Below are 19,844 nucleotides of genomic sequence, written 5' to 3'. Positions count from 1 at the left end.
CTTCCACCAGTTTCTTAGTGATATGCAGCAAGAGCTATGCTAGTCAATGAGGATTCACACCCTCAGTTCAATTGTGTAGCTATACTTTTAGCTAATAATGGCAAATGGTACCTAACAGTTGTGGTTTACAGATACACAGTATCTACAGTAATCAGAATAGAGTAGGACTGGTGGACACACTGAACAAAAGATCACAGAAATGTTCCATACGCACAAAAAGTTTATTTCTCTCAAATTTTGTACACAAGAAAGTTGATATATATCCCTGTTGGTGAGCATTTCTCCTTTGCCACGATAATCCATCCACCTGACAGGTGTGGTATATCAAGAAGCTGATTAAACAACGTGATCATTACACAGGTGCACCTTGTCCTGGGGAAAATAAAGGCCACTCTAAAATGTCTAGTTTTGTTACACAACACAATGCCACAGATGTCTGAAGTTTTGAGGGAGCGTGCAGTTAGCATGCTGACTGCAGGAATGTCCACCAGAGCTGTTGCCAGAGAATTCAGTGTTCAATCCGCCTCCAACGTTGTTTTAGAGAATTTGGCAGTGCGTCCAACCGGCCTCACAACCACAGACCACGTGTAACCACACCAGCCCAGGACCTCCACATCCACACCAGCCCAGGACCTCCACAGCCTATGCCCCCCTAGGCCCACCCGCCCCTGCCCAGTCATGTGAAATCAATAGATTAGGGCCTAATGAATTTATTTCAATTGACTGATTTCCATATATGAACTTTAACTCAGTAAAATCTTAGAAATTATTATATGTTATATTTTTGTTCAGTATATTTTAGTCATAATGTACAGCAAGCATCATCCACTGTAATATTATTCAGAATTATTTAAATCTTATCTGCCTACTGTAGTATATTCACATTGAAATTGATTGCACATGATGTAGTTTTAATCATTTTGTGGCAGTATGTGTGATGTATGATTGCTGTTAAGAAGTAATGTGTGCACACGGGTAGTTCAAAAATAATAAAAGACAACGTGTGCACTGAGTATTTTACAGAGTATTTTAACTAAGCTTGCATTTGACTTTGTAGTTCTGTGGCTTCAGTAGGAGAGATTTGACCTGTAAACAAACTTTGCTGCTGTATAAAGAGAAGCAGCAGTAGTTGGGCAGTGCTGCTCCATCCATCCACCCTGGCCGGCCCCTTTCCCTTATTTACTCTCAGCCTCACCACCCTGCAATGCACCACCCCTAGCCTGCCTAAAACTAAAACACTCTAACCCTTCCTGCCTTTGCTCTGTATGGCATCTCTAGCCACCCATTGGCATATTTCCCCTTTCTCATTGGTTGGTTAGTGGGCAGTAGTTGTGTCCAACTCCTCCTGCCTCTTGAGACATTTTGGCTTTTCCCTCCCCCTTCAGTTTGGAGTAACAAAACAACTGTCACAGTGTAAACATTCACATTCTGTATCTAAGTACATACTGTATTTGGGCACTGAGTGCTACATCCATAAGATGTACTGTGGATCAAGGCAACTCTATGCACATGACTAAAATACTAAGCCACCTCTGATACCACCAGTAAATCTATAATGTATACAATTTCCCCACTGGGGATAAATAAAGTTAATTCAATCAAAAGTAAAATAAAGCAAAATACTCCAAGGTGTGCTGGGGTGTTTATAAAGCCCAGGTGTCATTCTTCGCCATGTCGAGAGAGTGCATGTCAGTCATGATGACCTTGTCATATGACCCTTGACCACTGCCCCCACACTCAGACCCCACAGTAGAGGTGGTGAGCGAGATGCAGGACCTTCGTGTGGCTGAGGACCAGTCGGCTGAGTTCATCTGCCAGTACTCCCGGCCGGTCAAGGCCCAGTGGAAAAGAAACGGGCGGCCGTTGCAGCCTGACGGCAGGAGGGTGGTAGTGGAGCAGGACTGGACCGTGGCTCGCTTGTACATTAGCCGCGTGTCCACTGAGGACAGGGGGACGTACTCCTGTGAGACAGAGGGGACCTGCGTGGTCGCCTCGCTGGAGGTGGAAGGTGAGCTTCTCTTCTCTTCTCTTAGGAAAGAGCACCTAGCTACCCTCCCCTCCCCATGAGCTTCAAACTATATTTCTTTCTGCTGTTTTTATTGTTGTGTTCCGTTATGATTAGCAGATAGCAATTTCAAGCAGGCATTTTTTTTATCATTATTTTATTATTGTTTTATGTATGCAATCTTTCCCCCACCCCTCTTTTGCAATCAATCCAGCCAGGCAAAGCAAAATGAAAAATGTGCATGGCTTCTAAACCATGAGACCTGATCAGAAAAACTCTGGGCCCTAGTTATAGCGATCAACTAGGGCTCAGAGATTCTCATGATCAGGTCACATGGTCAGGAAAATGGCCCTAGTGTCAAATGGATATCAGAAAGTTCAAAACAAAGCTACCTAAAATGTACCGAAGACTATGTAATTTCATGATGTCTTGGCAGGTTTTCATTGTGAGTTTCAGCTTGAATAGTAGCAAGTGTCTAGCAATAAAACATCCACTTGTCCTATAGGCCCCCGTGAACATAAAATCCCCACCAACAGTGGGGAAAAGGCTTGTTTTATGACACATTCTGCCCTCTCAGTTAAAGCTATTATCTTACAGTAAACCCTGCTCTCCTCTTCTCCCCTATAGCTAAACCCATTGAAATCCTCCAGGGCCTGGAGAACATGGACACCATCGACGGCGGCGAGGCCCTGTTCGAGTGCTCGATCTCTCGTTGCGAGATCAAAGATAGTTGCTGGCTCATTGACGGCAAGCCGGTGAAGGATTCGCCAACCACTGAGATTGTGTCCTTCGAGAGTGGCCGCCGCCACCTGCTGCTGCTAAAGGATCTGCATGTCGGGGACAACTGCAAAGTGACCTTCCAGGCTGGCACCGCAATGACCTCCGCCATGCTCAACGTCAAAGGTTTCTCACCCCCTTATGTTTGTTTGTCAGTAAGTTAGTTATTGTTTTTGCTAAGGCCTGGTCTTACAGTGAAATATACTGTGACATACTACAGCTGAAAATAAGGAAGAGCTGCCGTATATGATATGAAGTGGCTTTTGTGTGCGTAGGCTGGCAGCTGGATGTGGTGAGCGGTCTGGAGGATAAGGTAGCTGTGGTGGGAGAGAAAGTAGAGTTCAGCTGCGTGCTGACTGAACCTGTGCCTGAGGCGGAGGTAGCCTGGTACTCTAACGGAGCCGAGCTAAAGAATGATAACACCTGGGCCATGCAGGCTGACGGTTGCTCCTACCACCTGGTGCTGAGACAGGCCCCAGCCATGCCACCACAGGAGATCACCTTCGCTGCCAGGGACGCCATTTCCATGGCCAAGCTCACTGTCATCAGTAAGTGTGTGATCTCACTACAATGCATTTGAATAGAAAGTTAGCAAAAATACGTAAGATCTTGCTACCATGGAAAGATAAATGCCTGTCTATTTGTGGAAAAATCACCCTCATTAATTATTTAGTACTATCCCAGTTTACCTATTTACTTATGGCTCTGCCTACAACAAACAACTTCTTTTTGAAATTATATGAACAAAAAAATGTAAACTTTATATGAAACGGCAAGCCAGACAAAATTAAACTGGCCTATTTACAGTAGCAGTCAAAAGTTTGGACACACCTACTCATTCAAGGGTATTTGTTTATTTTTCATTTACAATCTGTTGAAACTATGAGAATGATTCAGAATTTATACAACAATTAGGAAACTGGATGGTTTTCAGAGATAATGGGAGGGGTTGAGGGTAGCTCAAAGGGGGACTAAAAACAAATAAAAAAGGATAACTAATGTACAATATACTGTGTCTATAAAATGTATACAGTATGTATAAACTGGAAGCAGAAGCCTAAGTATTGTTTTCCCCAACTATATGGGGGATTGGAAATGATGCCTACAATTACATAGATTTAAAAAATGTATTTTACCTTTATTTAACTAGGCAAGTCAGTTAAGAACAAATTCTTATTTACAATGACAGACTAGGAACAATGGGTTAACTGCCTTGTTCAGGGGTAGAACAACAGATTTTTACCTTGTCAGCTCAGGAATTTGATCTAGCAACCTTGCAGTTACTGGGCCAACACTCTAACCACTAGGCTACCTGCTGCACTCAACAGAACCCACAATCTATCTGCAATATTAAAGCTGATCTTCCTCACTGTGATTGGACTAGATACACCTGCGTCCAATATCAGACAAATTTACCACTGTTCCAGTGGTTTTAAACTTCTTAATTGTTGCCCTAATGGTGGTAAGTGGTATATTTATTATGTTTGCAAAGTTTTTGTACCTATTGCCTGATTTGTGAAGGTCAGCAACCATTTGTCTCTTCACAAAGAATTTTACACGCCTGTCAACTCATTTTTATACCCCAGTGAAACGGGAAGCCACAATATAGTTCCTTAAACTGAGATTAACTTAAAAGGTCGAATGGTTTCATTTTATTTATAAAATCTTTAGGGGTGCTTGTTAATTTTTTTTAATTTCTGAGCAATTATATTAGTATTATTCAGGTATTCAGGACCCTTGACTTTTTCCACATTTTGTTAAGTTACATCCTTATTCTTATTTAAATTCTCATCAATCTACACACAATACCCCATAATGACAAAACCAAAACAGGTTTTTAGAAATGTTTACAAAAAAATAACTTTAGAAAAACTCTGACCATTTACTCAGTACTTTGTTTAAGCACCTTTGGCAGCTATTACAGCCTCAAGTCTTCTTGGGTATGACGCTACAAGCTTTGCACAGCTGTATTTGGGGAGTTTCTCCCATTCTTCTCTTAAGATCCTCTCAAGCTCTGTCCTCTCAAGCTCTGTCAGTCACTGCATATCTGTTTTCAGGTCTCTCCAGAGATGTTTGATCGGGTTCAAGTCCGGGCTCTGGCTGAGCCACTCAAGGACATTCAAAGACTTGTCCCGAAGCCACTCCTGCATTGTCTTGGCTGTGTGCTTAGAGTCGTTGTCTTGTTGTCCCAGTCTGAGGTCCTGAGCGCTCTGGAGCAGGTTTTCATCAAGGATCTCTCTGTACTTTGCTCTGTTCATCTTTCATTCGATCCTGACTAGTATCTCTGCCACTGAAAAACATCCCCACCGCATGATGCTGCCACCACAATGCTTCACTTTAGGGATGGTGCCAGGTTTCCTCCAGACGTGATGTTTGGCATTCAGGACAAATAGTTCAATCTTGGTTTCATCAGACCAGAGAATCTTGTCTTTTAGGTGCCTTTTGGCAAACTCCAAGCGGCTGTCATGTGCATTTTAATGAGGAGTGGCTTCTGTCTGGCCACTCTACCATAAAGGCCTGATTGGTGGAGTGCTGCAGAGATGGTTGTCCTTCTGGAAGATTCTCCCATCTCCATAGAGGAACTCTGGAGCTCTGTCAGAGTGACCATCGGGTTCTTGGTCACCTCCCTGACCAAGGCTCTTCTCCCCCAATTGCTCAGTTTGGTGGAGCGGCCAGCTCTAGGAAGAGTCTTTGTGGGTTCCAAACTTCTACCCTTTAAGAATGATGGAGGCCACTTTGTTCTTGGGGACCTACAATGATGAAGAATTGTTTTGGTACCCTTCCCCAGATCTGTGCCTCGACACAATCCTGTCTCGGAGTCTATGGACAATTCCTTTGACCTCACGGCTTGGTTTTTGCTCTGACATGCACTGTCAACTGTGGGACCTTATAAGGACAGGTGTGTACCTTTTTTATGCCCAATCAATAGAATTTACCACAGGTGGACTCCAATTAAGTTGTATAAACATCAAGGAGGATCAATGGGAATAGGATGCACTTGAGCTCAATTTCGAGTCTCATAGCAAAGGGTCTGAACACTAATGTAAATAAGGGATTTCTGTTTTTATTTGTATTATGTGTAGATTGATGAGGACATTTTGTATTTAATCCATTTTAGAATAAGGCTGTAACATGACAAAATATGGGAATAGTCAAGGGGTCTGAATACTTTCTGAATGCACCGTAAATATTGTATTTTTTTTAGCATACAATATAGCTCAGAATTTGAATTATTTATACAGTCTTTTTTGCTCGTCTTTATCATGGTGTCAATCATTTTGGACCGGACTGTAGCTTTCTCCGGGGAAGCAAAAGGCAATCTTTTTAGGTCCATTCCCCTCTCTTTCTCCTATTCATCGCTCTTCAAACCCACCACTGACCCAATCTCCCTCCTCTCCTGATATAGCCGTTCCAGACCCCCCGGAGGACCCAGAGCTGGTCAGTAAGCATAAACAGGGGGTGACCCTGTCCTGGTTCACACCTCTCAGCGATGGAGGCAGCCCCATTCTGGGTTACAGGGTGGAGATGAGGCTGGCGGACAGCGCCCTCTGGCTTCCGTGCCATGCAGAGCCTGTGTGTAACACAGAGTTCTCTGTGGATAACCTCATCCCAGGGAGCGGCTACAGGTTCAGGGTGGCAGCCATCAACAGAGCTGGGACTGGAGAACCTGTCCAGCTGCCTCAGACCGTTCAGCTGGGTGAGTTGGCTATATGATGTGCTCAAACCTGAGCCAAACAAATATATTTCTATATGGCTCTGTCTCAAGCCCAGCATGTTGAACAACATACTTATAACCTAGTCCTAGATAATGTATGTGTTAGTTACATCATTTGCATACAACCCAGGTGAGTGCCATACATTTTCCATTGGCATGAATTGTGTATGTAGTGTCCCATTTATTAGAAAATATATATAAATCAATCAATTAATCAATCAATTGTTTTGTTCCACAGAGGCTCCAATCACAGTGACCCAGCAGTTGGCCTGTCCAGACTTGCAGGAGGGTAAGATGGCCCGTGTAGAGTGCCAGCTCTCTGCTGAGGGCAGCTCGGTCACCTGGCTCAGAGACAACAAGGAGCTGGAGTTTGGGGTCAAATACCAGGTCACCATCGAGGGCAAGACACAAGTGCTGCTGATCAAAGACTTTGAGTCTGCTGACCAGGGCGTGTACACCTGTGTGGCCTCAGACGAGGCAGAAAGCTCCATTAATCTCAACCTACCAACAGGTACAGACTCCCAAACAAGACAGAATATTATACCATGCAACTTGGTATTTCCATCTGCTGACATTTATTCATTGTGAGACTTGTAAGCTATTTTCCTCAAGCCAAACTGGAAGCTTGGTGGAGAGGTGTTTGTTATTTAAGGGGTAAGTTAAGGTAAGTTGGTCAGCTAGTTCTAGCAGATAGTGATGGTGAGCTCATTCCTCAAAAAGATGTGTGGACACACTTCTCCTATCAGAAAATGATCTAGTCCCACAGTTATTTACCACTACATGATCAACATAGATTAAGTTCTTACGTGTGTGTGTGTGTGTGTGTGTGTGTGTGTGTGTGTGTGTGTGTGTGTGTGTGTGTGTGTGTGTGTGTGTGTGTGTGTGTGTGTGTGTGTGTGTGTGTGTGTGTGTTTTGGGGCTGCTATACTATAGATGTTACAGGTGTCAGTTTGCTGCATATAACATTCCATTGTGCCCTGGTTGTAGGTGGAGATGGGGTTAAGTTGGAGGGGGCCCAGCCCAGCCTGCCTCCTGAGGCTGCCTCCGAGGGTGATGTCCACGCGCTGTGGGAGGCCCTGGCCAAGAAACGCCGCATGAGCCGAGAGCCCACCCTCGACTCCATCTCTGAGCTGCCTGATGAGGAGGACAAGGAGCCCAAAACACCCAAGGAGCCAGTCAACGCGAAGAAAGCCCCAGAGAAGGTGAACGAAAAGGAAAAGGAGGTTGTGGAGCCTGTCATCATCGCAAAGAAGAAGCAGTTGGATACCAATCTACACACCAGCTCTGAGGATGAGTCCAGGGTTCCAACGCTGGTGTCCTACCTGAAGAAGAGCAGCAAGTCCTCCCTCTCTGCATCCGACCAGACAGAGTCCATCTCAACTGAGAAGTTCTATGCACAGACCTCAGTGCAACAGACCACAGTCCTACAGACTTCATCTTCGGAACAGAAGATCACAGCACAGACCACAGAGATCACTGAGTGCGGAAATGAGGAGGATGAAGAAAAGGGGCTGCTGGATGCTGCTGTCAAGATCCAGGCTGCATTCAAGGGCTACAAGTCCTGCAAGGACATGTGTCCAGTCTTCAAGGATGTCTTCAAGGACCAGACCAAGGAGCCCAATGGCACCATCCACCTGGAGTGTGTGGTTGAGGGCAAGCCCGACAAGGTGCGCTGGCTGAAGGACGGCGAGCCCCTTGTGGACAGCAAACACCACCACATCGACATCTACAATGATGGCACCTGCTCTCTGGTAATCACTGCCGTTACCACCAAGGACACGGGCATCTACACATGTGAGGTCACCAACAAGTTCGGCGTGACCATCCACAGCGGCAAGGTGACAGTAGGCTCGGCACGGGAGGCATCTGGAAGGAGGCCCCTGACCATGGGCTACAGCGCCGACAGCGAGGCGGAGAGCTCGTCTGCAGAAAGCGAGATGGATGAGTCTTTGAGGCAGGCCAGCAAGCGGCTGCGCCGCCTCCTCCGCACACGCCTGCCGGCCACGTCGGAGGAGGAGTCGTTCGTCAGCTGTGATGATGAGGCTGAGCTGCAGGCCCCCGAGCCCAAATCGTACCGCGAGGACGAGCGCTACCTCTACATCCGCTTTGACACGCGGTCTGAGGCCCAGGTGGCGTCGCTGCACTTTCAGGAGATGTTCACGGCCCAGGGGATGCCTGTGGAGACCACCATTCAGGAGGCTGGACCTCTCAAAGTGGAGCTGCGCATCATGAAGATGGGATACACCCAAGATGGCTCTGCAACACCCACACAGGAGAAGCAGCTGCCCACGTTCATGACAGGAGCAACCGGTAGGAAAACACAAGAGCAGGGGAGAACTCGGACGAAAGTAACAGTTTCTTTCCTAATTACTCAGAGTTCGATAGACCTAGAGACACCATATTTTATTACAAACAACTTATATATGTCCTCTAGCATTAGCAATTGTAATTTCATTTCTGGGGTATGTGAGTTTAAATTAAATAGACACAGAACAGAACTACCGCAGCATTACTTTTGTACCTGCCGGCGGGGCGGGAGTAATACAATCTTTCTTATCTCCATGTTTCTGGTTTGTAATGCTCTTCCTTTCAACAAATGTACTATCAGCCATAATTTCATATTTGTATCAATTTTAATAATTGATGTTCTAGGTTTTAAATGTATGAAAATTAACCATGCGTCAACATCGCAATGTTGCGCAAACACAGTATTTTGCTTTACAATATTAATCGGACAAAAATTGATCATATAATAGCTATATTAGGCATAATTTTCACATCATGGCGGAGGGCAAGCTTGACAAGGTGCACTGGCTGAAGGATGGCGAGCAACCAATCAGGTGCACTCCAGATGTCCTTGTCATGCGCACTCCTCGTGTCTTGATAGAATGATTGTTTTTATTCTCTTCACAAAGGGTAAACTCAATATGCTTATCACATTTCAAGGGCTTGACACAAGGCAATTGACCCCCAGAGTTATAAATATATTTATTTTTAACCAGAAACCCGTCGATAAAAGCTTACGTGAGAAGCTGACCATCAAGTCAATTGATTAAGGCATAATTCTATTGATGTTTTTTACTTACATCGTTCAAAACCACTTTTTGTTGATAACTTGACGAAACATGGCCGGACTGGGCAGTTTTTTTACAGGGAGCACATTAAGAACGCGTTGATTTCACTACGTCATTCTAGCTTCTGTGTTATCTGAGAAAATGGGCTTGTTACTTTCATCCCGGCTCTCCCCTACTCTCACTGTATATACTATATTAGATCGTTTGAAAATAATTTGGAATTAAATAGTAATTTAATGTCTATTAAATTAAATACTTTCGTAGCCCATTCCATTCAGTATAAAAAATTAACAAGTTAAAAGACAAAAATACTTTGTAATTCAGGGAAGGTCATATTGATTTTGACTCAATAAATGTATGACAATGTTTATTTTGCTTAAATAATATAATCCACGTTTCAATGTGTTTTAATTCCCCTAAAAATGTCTCATTAATGGGAGCTTTTGCTAAGACGTAAGTTTGTACTTGCTAAATTAATGTTCACCTTGTCCTCATCCAGCCTTTCATCTTGCTTTTCCTTGTGTGCTCCGTGTGATTACTACAGTACCTTGTTTGCTTTGTGTGTAGCTTAATGTTTGCTTTCTGTGTGGCTTAATGTTAGTTTTCTCTTACCAAAAAGTATGTATTTCAGTCTTGTCAATGTGTGGTTTATTTGCTTTGTTTGTTTGGATGTAGTGTTTTTATGTCCTCAATTTTGTCCCAAACATTTGTGTTTGTTTGTCTTTGTTGTAATTTAATAGTTGCTTCAATTTCTCCAACAATTTCTCTTTTTGCCCACCTCTTTCCAGTATTGACACACTGTATCCATTCATTCTATCTTTCTATTGACACTTTCCTTCCATTTCTCATCATGTTGTGATGCCTGACATAGTCCTCAGTTTGATATATTCCTGTGATGTTATGGTTGCTTTCAACGCTCCTTTACCCCCTTCATTCCAGTATTGACACAATCCTTTCCGTCCATTTATCCTCATGTTGTACTGCCTGCCATCACACCCTTTCATTATGTGTGCTTTTCGTTGCTGTTTTGTAAAAACACATTTTTATACAGAAAGAAAAATCACTATCAGTAAGAATTACACATGGACTACCAGTGGATTTAAAGTAACTGTCGAGTGAAAATCTCATTTTTAAAAGTTCATAATCTTGTTACCTCGTCTTATTCTCGTGTTTGTGGCCAGAGCATAAATTGGAGAAAAAAAACACTTAAAAAACCCCACCTCAAACTTGTATCTCCAAAAGACCATTAAAAAGTATTGCTTTTTCCTCAGTAATATTATCATCCTTTTTATTTGGATGATGTCATCCTGCCTCATTGGCTGAGCTGGCCAATCAGCTATCTACTCACATTAATATTTTTAATGACCGGTATACTGTGCCTTCAGAAAGTATTCAGACCCCTTGACTTTTTTCACATTTTCTTACGTTACAACCTTATAAATAAATGTTTTCCTCAGCAATCTACACACAATACCCCAGAATGACAAAGCGAAAACACATTTTTTGCAAGTTTATATACAAATTAAACAGAACCTTATTTACATAAGTATTCAGACCCTTTGCTACGAGATTCGAAATTGAGCTCTGGTGCATCCTATTTCTATTGATCATCCTTGAGATGTTTCTACAACTTGATTGGAGTCCACCTGTGGTAAATTCAATTGATTGGACACGATTTGGAAAGGCACACACCTATCTATATAAGGTCCCACAGTTGACAGTGCATGTCAAAGCAAAAACCAAGCCATGAGGTCGGAGGAATTGTCCGTAGAGCACACAGCCGAGACAGGATTGTGTCAAGGCACAGATCTGGGGAAGGGTACCAAAAAAAGTCTGCAGCATTGAAGGTCCCAAAGAGCACAATGGCTTCCATCATTCTTAAAGGGTAGAAGTTTGGAACCCACAAAGACTCTTTCTAGAGCTGGCCGCCCGACCAAACTGAGCAATCGGGGGAAGAAGGGCCTCTGTCAGGGAGGTGGCCAAGAACCCAATGGTCACTTTGACAGAGCTCTAGATTTCCTCTGTGGAGATGGGAGAACCTTCCAGAAGGACAACCATCTCTGCAGCACTCCACCAATCAGGCCTTTATGGTAGTGGCCAGATACAAGCCACTCCTCAGTAAAAGGCACATGACAGCCCGCTTGGAGTTTGCCAAAAGTCACTGAAAGACTCTCAGACCATGAGAAACACGATTCTCTGCTCTGATGAAATGAAGATTGAACTCTTTGGCCCGAATGGAAATCCTGGCACTATCCCTACGGTGAAGCATGGTGGTGGCAGCATCATGCTGTGGGGATGTTTTTCAGCGGACTGGGAGACTAGTCGGCATCGAGGCAAAGATGAACGGAGCAAAGTACAGAAGAGATTCTTGATGAAAACCTGCTCCAGAGCACTCAGGACCTCAGACTGGGCAAAGGTTCACCTTCCGACAGGCCAACGACCCTAAGCACACAGCCAAGACACCATAGGAGTGGCTTCAGGACAAGTCTCTGAATGTCCTTGAGTGGCCCAGCCAGAGCCTGGACTTGAACCCGATCAAACATCTCTGGAGATACCTGAATATAGCTGTGCAGCAACACTCCCCATTCAACCTGACAGAGCTTGAGAGGATCTGCAGAAAATAATGGGAGAAAGTCCCCAAATACAGGTGTGCCAAGCTTGTAACGTCATACCCAAGAAGACTCGATGCTGTAATCGGTGCCTAAGGTGCTTCAACGAAGTACTGAGTAAAGGGTCTGAATACTTGTAAATGTGGTATTTTAGTTTTTGAAAAACCTGTTTTTGCTTTGTCATTATGGGGTATTATGTGTAGATTGATTAGGGGGGAAAACTATTTAATCAATTTAAGAATAAGGCTGTAACGTAATAAAATGTGGGAAAAGTCAAGGGGTCTGAATACTTTCCGAAGGCACTGTACACCCACACCAGTCTGTTGTTGGGGTATGCCCACACCATACCAACACAGAAAATATGCTTTTAAACATACTTAATTAAACATTTAAAAAGTATACATTTCAATCTTATTGTAATTAATTATAGGTCATACACTATTTTATAGAAATCTTGAAACACTGGACAGTTACTTTCAACTCCTGCATGATTATAAAAACTCCTAACTTATTGTTGTGCCTAACTGATTGCCCCTCTCCCCTGTCCCTGTCTCTCCCCCAGCTGCCCCAGTCTTCCTGACCGAACTCCAGAGCCAGGACGTGCATGACGGTTACCCGGTCAGCTTTGACTGCGTGGTGATCGGAAAGCCTACACCCAGCGTGCGTTGGTTCAAGGACGGGAAGCTCCTGGAGGAGAATGACCACTACATGATCAATGAGGACCACGAGGGCTGCCACCAGCTCATCATCACCACCGTGCTGCCTTCTGACATGGGCGTCTACCGCTGCATGGCCGAGAACACCAGTGGCATCGCTGCCACTAAGGCTGAGCTCAGGGTTGACAGTAAGTACGGAACATATTAGATTGATTGGTTGCTTAATTGATGGATGGATTGATTGCGAGTCATTGTGTAATACATCTCTTTCCTCAGTGTCTTGCAGCTCAGACTACGATACTGCAGCTGATGCCACTGAGACAGGCTCCTACATCAGCGCCAAGGGCTACATGTCAAGGTGAACGAGAGAACCAGCGAACAAGGCCTTTGACTTTGACTTCAACCTTCTTTACAATTCAAACCTGATTCCTAATAGTACCTGAAACGTTTCACTGGTCGTGTTACTCCTTTACTGTGTTAGGTTCTTATTTTTCCGAGTAAATAACCCACGGACACTAGAGAAGCTTTAACCAAGTTTAATTCTTCCCAAAGTTTCTGTACAGCTGTCCCATCCAGATATTTATATCCCACTTAAGACACTCCCTCTCTCCAATCCTTACAGTTTATGCCCAACAGGAAGAAGGTAACCAGATACTAAACCCTGATTAATCCCTTAAGGGGAACTGACCTCACCCCTCATTTGCTGACCTCAACCCCTCCTTCACCTAATCTACAGATATCATCTGTCTTCCCTATATCAACACATCGCTCTCCTCTCCTTCATCAAACACATTCCAAAGCCTTCTGGCTTTCTACAGAGAACCCTTAACTTTCTCCTTTGATTCTATGCTTCTTCTCTATCATTTATTTAATATGTTCAAAATGTCGAATCATCAACTGACAGCTTTACTCTCTGCCAATCTTCTCCCCTCAGGGAAACTGAAGCGTTTGAGTCTGTGGCAGAGGATGAGCAGATACCACAAGTACTGGATGAGCTCCATGATGTGCATGTCAGTCCAGGCTCACCCATCGCTAAGATGCAGCTGAAAGTCAAAGGTTGGTCTGTGAGTTACTCTCCACCGCTTCTGTATTAACCACACCAAGACCCTGCTAGACTACATTGTCTCTGCACAGGAACGTCAGAGGTCCATTCCATAAGTTAAATGAAGAGGAATTACTGCCCCAGGGTAAGTTAGTTGTTAACTTTCTGTTGATATTTCCCAGGTTTCCCCGCGCCCAGAGTGTACTGGTTCAAAGACGGTATCCCGCTGCGTTCCTCAGACAGGATCCTGCTGCTGGACAAGAGAGACGTCCACAGTCTGGAGGTCCTGGAGGTGAAGAGGGAGGATACAGGAGAGTACTCTGCCTACATCAGCAACGCTGCTGGATCAGCATACTCCTCTGCTAGGATACTGGTTCTGGGTAGGTCTACTCATGACTGAAAGGTTTATATTGAGAGGGATCCCTGTCTTCTACTTTGGATAAAGTCTTTAGTCTACATTGCGATGTGCGTGTTATTTTATACACAACACAACATTCTTGTATTTACCGAATTCATGATGACCCTCTTTCAACAGGTCCAGGAGAGCTCACACCTGTAGAAGAGCATGGTATGTAATTATCATGAAATAATACCAATTTATTCATTTATTAATTGATTCTTACGCTGCTACCTATTTTGTTTTTTTTACATTTGACATTTTAGTCATTTAGCAGACGCTCTGATCCAGAACAACTAATTGGAGCAATTTTTCATCTAGTTCGGCTCAGGGATTCGAACCAGCAACCGTTACTGGCCCAACTCTCTTAACCGCCCAGGCTACCTGCCGCCCCAATAACATGTCACACTGTTCTGAATTGTGAGCTATGTGATGATGACACTGTTCTGCATCCATGTTTTACTTCCTAGATCCCAAGGTGCCTCTGGTGCCGCCACGGTTCCTGGAGAAGTTTAGCAACAGGAAGGTGAAACAGGGAGCCAGTGTTACCCTGTCAGTCAGAGTGGAAGGTACTGTATCCACAACACTCTTCTCTTTTGCCAGGACCAGTATCAGTCATATGTGAGATACAGTATGCTTCCACAAAGGACATGGTCATTCATCATACAAAAATACATACCAGTCCACAGACTACTGTTAGGAGAGACTATTCATCATACAACATGCATATGAATACCGAAGTCCCGCTGTCTTTCTCACCTCTCCAAGGTTCTCCCACCCCCATGGTGACGTGGCTGAAAGAGGAGTCTGCTGAGGACGTGTTGTGGATCAAGCCAGACACTAAGGGCTATAAGGTGGCCAGGTCTGGGCGCAAACACAGCCTCATCCTCATGGATGCGGGTTCTGAGCACGCCGGCACCTACACCTGCATAGCCACCAACAGGGCCGGCCAGTCCATCTGCACTGCCCACTTTGAGGTGGAGGATGGTAAGAAACGGAAGACTATACTGTTCTTGTTTGTTTGTTTGGATCCCCATTAGCTGTTACAAAAGCAACAGCTAGTCTTCCTTGGGGTCCCCAATACATATTATGTAATAGGAAAACATAATGATACATGCTTTTGTAATCATTATAATATATATAATAATGAGGTACGGGGCAGATGGCAAGTTCTAATGTGAAACATTCCTAATGTATTATCTGCTTTCTGTCGTAGCGCCACGACCAAAGGAAGAGACCAAAATCCCTCTGGGTATTACTATCAGCCCTCCAGAGGAGGATGCTGGCAGAAAAATGCCTTATCTAGGTGAAGTTGGAACAGAAGAGTTTCTTATGAAGCTCACCTCACAGATCACAGAGATGGTATCTGCCAAGATCAGCCAAGGTGAGTAAAAATGTGTCACGGACTGTTCCATCAAAGCTCCAAAATAGAGGACAGTGAGAACATTTTCTTTAAATAAATGTTCTTCCACTATTCATGTGGATTTAAGGTAAAGTAAATGCACTTTGTGATTTGATTTGAATTTATTTTGAATTGATGTGTTACCTTTCATTTGGCTCTAGTTACTTATAGAATAGGTCATTTCAAATGAATATTTCCAATTTAATATCTGGGAAATAATGGTGGAATAGTCCTGATGTATTGGAAAGGTTGCTGTGTGTGCTTTTATTGCAGGCAAAAACATTTGCATCTGTACATCTCTGGTAATACAGAGTATGTTCTTATAGTGTTTTATAGCATAATAAAAATATATACATTGCAATTGATTAAGTCTAAATTCAAATTGTATATATGCATTGCCTTTGTAATTTTGTAATTCTGTCATGAACACTATAAGCTATATGTCATAACACTTCATAACAGTTTATGTCATGTTATGACATGTTACTCTTATCCCACATGCAGTCCATCAGCCACAGGGCCAGCTAACATGCCAACGTTCGTTGGATACAGCTGCACTGCTACGTCAGTGGATATGTCAGTTCCTAATAGATCGTTATGTAGGCTTTAAGAATGAACAGCTCAAAGAAAATGTCATGCACATTGCCTCTCGCTGCTCGCAATTTCCTTTATGTGTTTCTATAAGCAACGATGCCTTTTTCTCTTTCCTTGCACTCACTAATGCTTGTCCTGTGTGTGTTTTGAGCAACGTGTGGATTCCTACACCCTTTCCTCCCTTACGACTGTCCTGCCTTCATTTCATCATCCTTCCCCTCTCCACCCATCCATTCATTCACTCACGTGCTCTCATCCAATCGTTAATCTGTTATTCAGACAGCGCACAGAACCTTGAAGTGCTCCAGTGGATGAAATCATGGCCCAAAGCCTCCAGTATGTATCTTACAGTACATCAAGATCTCAGTTACTCTCACTGAAAGCCATACATTCTTTCCACAAGTTAGTCAGTGTCGCTTTTGATCTGCTTCTTGACGTTGAAGCTTATGCTCTGTTCTCTTCTCTGCATCTGTCTTCACCTGTCTTACTTGGATTTATTTCATTTAAAAGAGGAGTACTTGGCATGAAACAATAAGGGGTCAGAAAATGACATCCCTCTGTTCATGCTGCACGACAGTGAGGATATCTTGGCTATCGCCTGAGGTGATGACTTGTGGAAATAATGTACTGGTATTATTCTTTGTCTAAGATGGCATTAAGATACAGTATTTCACAGTTGAAGACAGTTACACGTGAACACATTTTGAGACAAAACGGCCAGGATTCCATTGTAAAGTGGTGGACGAAGCTGTCATCAAGACAGTTCCATCATTCTCAGTATATATGATGAATGTGTATATATGCGTGATCAAATATCTCTCCCTTTATGTTTTTGCGCTCCATGATATTTATTTGATGCATGAGTAGAATACGTTTTGTATTGGCTAAGCAGGTAACTGTGATTACCTGAGCATATGATTCAAATGGCTTTGAATTGATACTCAGCATAGCATATACTGAAGCTGGAGTACATGCCGACACTCAGATATGTATGGACAGTGCTTAAGACCACACGTCTTATGCATGCATCTGGAAAACTAACTAGTTTGTAACAGTGAAAACTATTAAATCAAATGACTTGTGCAGTAGCAGCAAAACTGTTGATTGTACTAATGTGTAGCTTAGCTAACCTTTTGGGAAATGTTAATAATTAATTGTACTGACTCAAAAAGATACAGTTTTGACATTGATAGTAAAATATATAAAATATCCACCTTATTTTCTGGGTCAAGAAGCCAAAGCTACACATTCCAGGTGGTCTGTGGGTATTTCAGTACCCAATTCCCCCTTTTTGTGAATGTGTGTGTACAGTATATAGGCCTATGTCTATACTGTGTTATGTGAAGATGTGTGTGTGTGTGTGTGTGTGTATTGTATGTTCTCCTGGCTGTCTTCCTCTGAACCTCCCTCCTCCCCCTCACTGCCCCAGCCTCACTACGTGTCCCGGGAGGCGATAGCGACGATGAGACCAAAACACCCTCCGCCTCGCCCCATCACGGCCGCTCCCGCCCCAGCTCCATTCTCGCAGACTCCTCCTCTGAGTCTGACGACCCTGATGCCAGGGGAGAGGTATGGAACCATAGAAGGAGAATCCGTCATTCCAGTTCACTCATACTGAGTTTTCTCTAATGACACTGGAATGGGTCTATTTTCCTTCAAGTTTTTTCTTTTTCTGATATTTCTGATTGGATTTAGCTATAGAATACTTACTTGACTTATTCCTTTTAGCTCCTAGTGCAGCAAAGAGCCTCAACTGGCCTGCATCTCCAGCGAACCCAGTTCTGGGCAAATCTCTTAGAAATACAAGTCACTCTGCCAATGTGAGCACTTATAAGCATGCTAGTTATAGACTTTGTGTCTGATGTCCTCCTTCTTCTACAGATGTTTGACATCTATGTGGCTACGGCTGACTACAACCCCACCATCCCCAACAAAGAGACCATTTCCCTGAAGGAGGGCCAGTATGTTGAGGTTCTGGACTCGGCACATCCACTCAAATGGCTGGTCCGGACCAAACCAACCAAAACAACCCCATCCCGCCAGGGCTGGGTCTCACCTGCCTACCTGGACAAGAAACTCAAGGTTTGTTTCAAGATCTAAGTAATTGATTTAGTACCAATATTGTACATCTACCTCTCCCCGTTTCCTGTTAATTCTAATCTACTCTCTCAACACTTTTTTTTGTTAAATGTTATTATGTTCTTAATGTTATTTAAACTATTGTGGGCTAGCTGTCTGCTGATGCTGGTGATGTCCCAGAGACAGGTGGAGAAGAGGTCTCAGAAGGAGAGTACAAAAGAAGGCTACTGTGAGTCCAGACCTTCTCACACAATCTTCTATTAGTACCAAGACTTAACCTGAGACTCGACTTTTCATAACTAAGACACTCAGTAAATTAACTCAATGAGATAATTCATGTCAAATAAATGTTTGTTACGTTCACAGATCATGAGGATTCGGTCCTGTGTTGTGCACAAGCAAGAAACACCACCACACTCAAGGGCAAACCATAATATATCCATAATGCTCTGTCTTCCCCAGCCAACTGATCCAGGACATGATCAACAGCGAGGCAGAGTTTGTCAAAGAGATGGACTTCTTCACCTCCCACCACGTCAAGCATGTGGAGAGCCCTGACGCCCCATCTGACGTCACCAGCCAGAAGGAGGCCATATTCAGGAACATCAACGAGATCAAGGCCTTCCATAGCGAGTAAGTACAGCTGGCCTGTTTTTAAACAGCAACTTTTTATGGATTAATGAAGCCTTCATAAACCCTTTATAATGCCTGTATAGAAATCACCTAGCTGGTTATATTGTATTGATATTTTACCATTATATACTACCATTATGCTGCTAAATGAATTGACCCCATAATGTGTGTTGTGCAGGTTCATGTTCCCTAAGTTGCGCGAGTGCGACACTGATGACGACGTGGCCATGCGGTTCCTGAGGAGCGGGGAGGGCTTTGAGAAATACCTTCAGTACCTTGTAGGCCAGCAAAAGGCAGAGGCCGCTATCAGTGACAAGACCGTACACCACTTCTTCAAGGCAAGTGAACCCTTCTCAAGTACTGTTAACACAAATGGTCATAAATGTGTTTGTGTTGTCATCTTTGTTAATATAATGGATTGCTGATGTAAGGCTAGTAATGGCCACATTTCTAAACCTTGCTGTCTATGTCTTTGACACAGAAGTATACAGACAAACAGCAGGCCAGTGCCGACCCTGCTGAAGGGCCTGTATTGAGCATTAATGCCTACCTACAGAAACCTCTGGACAGAATCCAGAAGTACAAGGCCTCACTCAAGGTGAGTGATCACCCTTTAATGCTGTAAATAGGGGATTAGATATTTCTTTATTGTCTGATTTTCACAGATATTTACTTTACGTACAAGAAGATGCATTGTGATATGGTAAGAGACATGGCATAGGCCAGACATAACATCAAACATACACATTCATGAAAAAAATTAAACAAGAATAACAGCTTAAGGATTAGCCCCTTTTTTAAAAAATGTCACCTAAAATGATATACCCAAATCTAACTGCCTGTAGTTCAGGCCCTGAAGCA

At 43.5% G+C, this 19,844-nt stretch overlaps 1 protein-coding gene across 10 annotated transcripts in view; it reads left to right on the top strand.

Moving 5' to 3' along the window:
- The window catches only part of obscnb (obscurin, cytoskeletal calmodulin and titin-interacting RhoGEF b), a 102,644-nt gene that overhangs the window by 73,983 nt on the left and 8,817 nt on the right, over positions 1–19,844 (top strand). For 9 of the 10 annotated variants that reach the window (XM_029725335.1, XM_029725339.1, XM_029725337.1 and 6 more), the window contains 21 exons: positions 1,742–2,008; positions 2,633–2,908; positions 3,058–3,330; positions 6,189–6,479; positions 6,736–7,008; positions 7,485–8,807; positions 12,743–13,024; positions 13,113–13,194; positions 13,771–13,892; positions 14,061–14,258; positions 14,414–14,446; positions 14,746–14,844; positions 15,044–15,262; positions 15,492–15,659; positions 16,551–16,607; positions 17,701–17,840; positions 18,153–18,353; positions 18,503–18,579; positions 18,813–18,983; positions 19,162–19,321; positions 19,465–19,581. In XM_029725335.1, coding sequence (XP_029581195.1) covers positions 1,742–2,008; positions 2,633–2,908; positions 3,058–3,330; positions 6,189–6,479; positions 6,736–7,008; positions 7,485–8,807; positions 12,743–13,024; positions 13,113–13,194; positions 13,771–13,892; positions 14,061–14,258; positions 14,414–14,446; positions 14,746–14,844; positions 15,044–15,262; positions 15,492–15,659; positions 16,551–16,607; positions 17,701–17,840; positions 18,153–18,353; positions 18,503–18,579; positions 18,813–18,983; positions 19,162–19,321; positions 19,465–19,581 — 4,829 coding nt within the window. The remainder of the gene's footprint in view (positions 1–1,741; positions 2,009–2,632; positions 2,909–3,057; positions 3,331–6,188; positions 6,480–6,735; positions 7,009–7,484; positions 8,808–12,742; positions 13,025–13,112; positions 13,195–13,770; positions 13,893–14,060; positions 14,259–14,413; positions 14,447–14,745; positions 14,845–15,043; positions 15,263–15,491; positions 15,660–16,550; positions 16,608–17,700; positions 17,841–18,152; positions 18,354–18,502; positions 18,580–18,812; positions 18,984–19,161; positions 19,322–19,464; positions 19,582–19,844) is intronic. The other variant, XM_029725334.1, reaches the window with a different exon arrangement.

This window comes from Salmo trutta, chromosome 31 (genome assembly GCF_901001165.1).
Source record: "Salmo trutta chromosome 31, fSalTru1.1, whole genome shotgun sequence".
Lineage (NCBI taxonomy): Eukaryota > Metazoa > Chordata > Actinopteri > Salmoniformes > Salmonidae > Salmo > Salmo trutta.
Note: the sequence above shows the minus strand (reverse complement) of the source record. Positions and strands in the feature narration are given on the sequence as shown.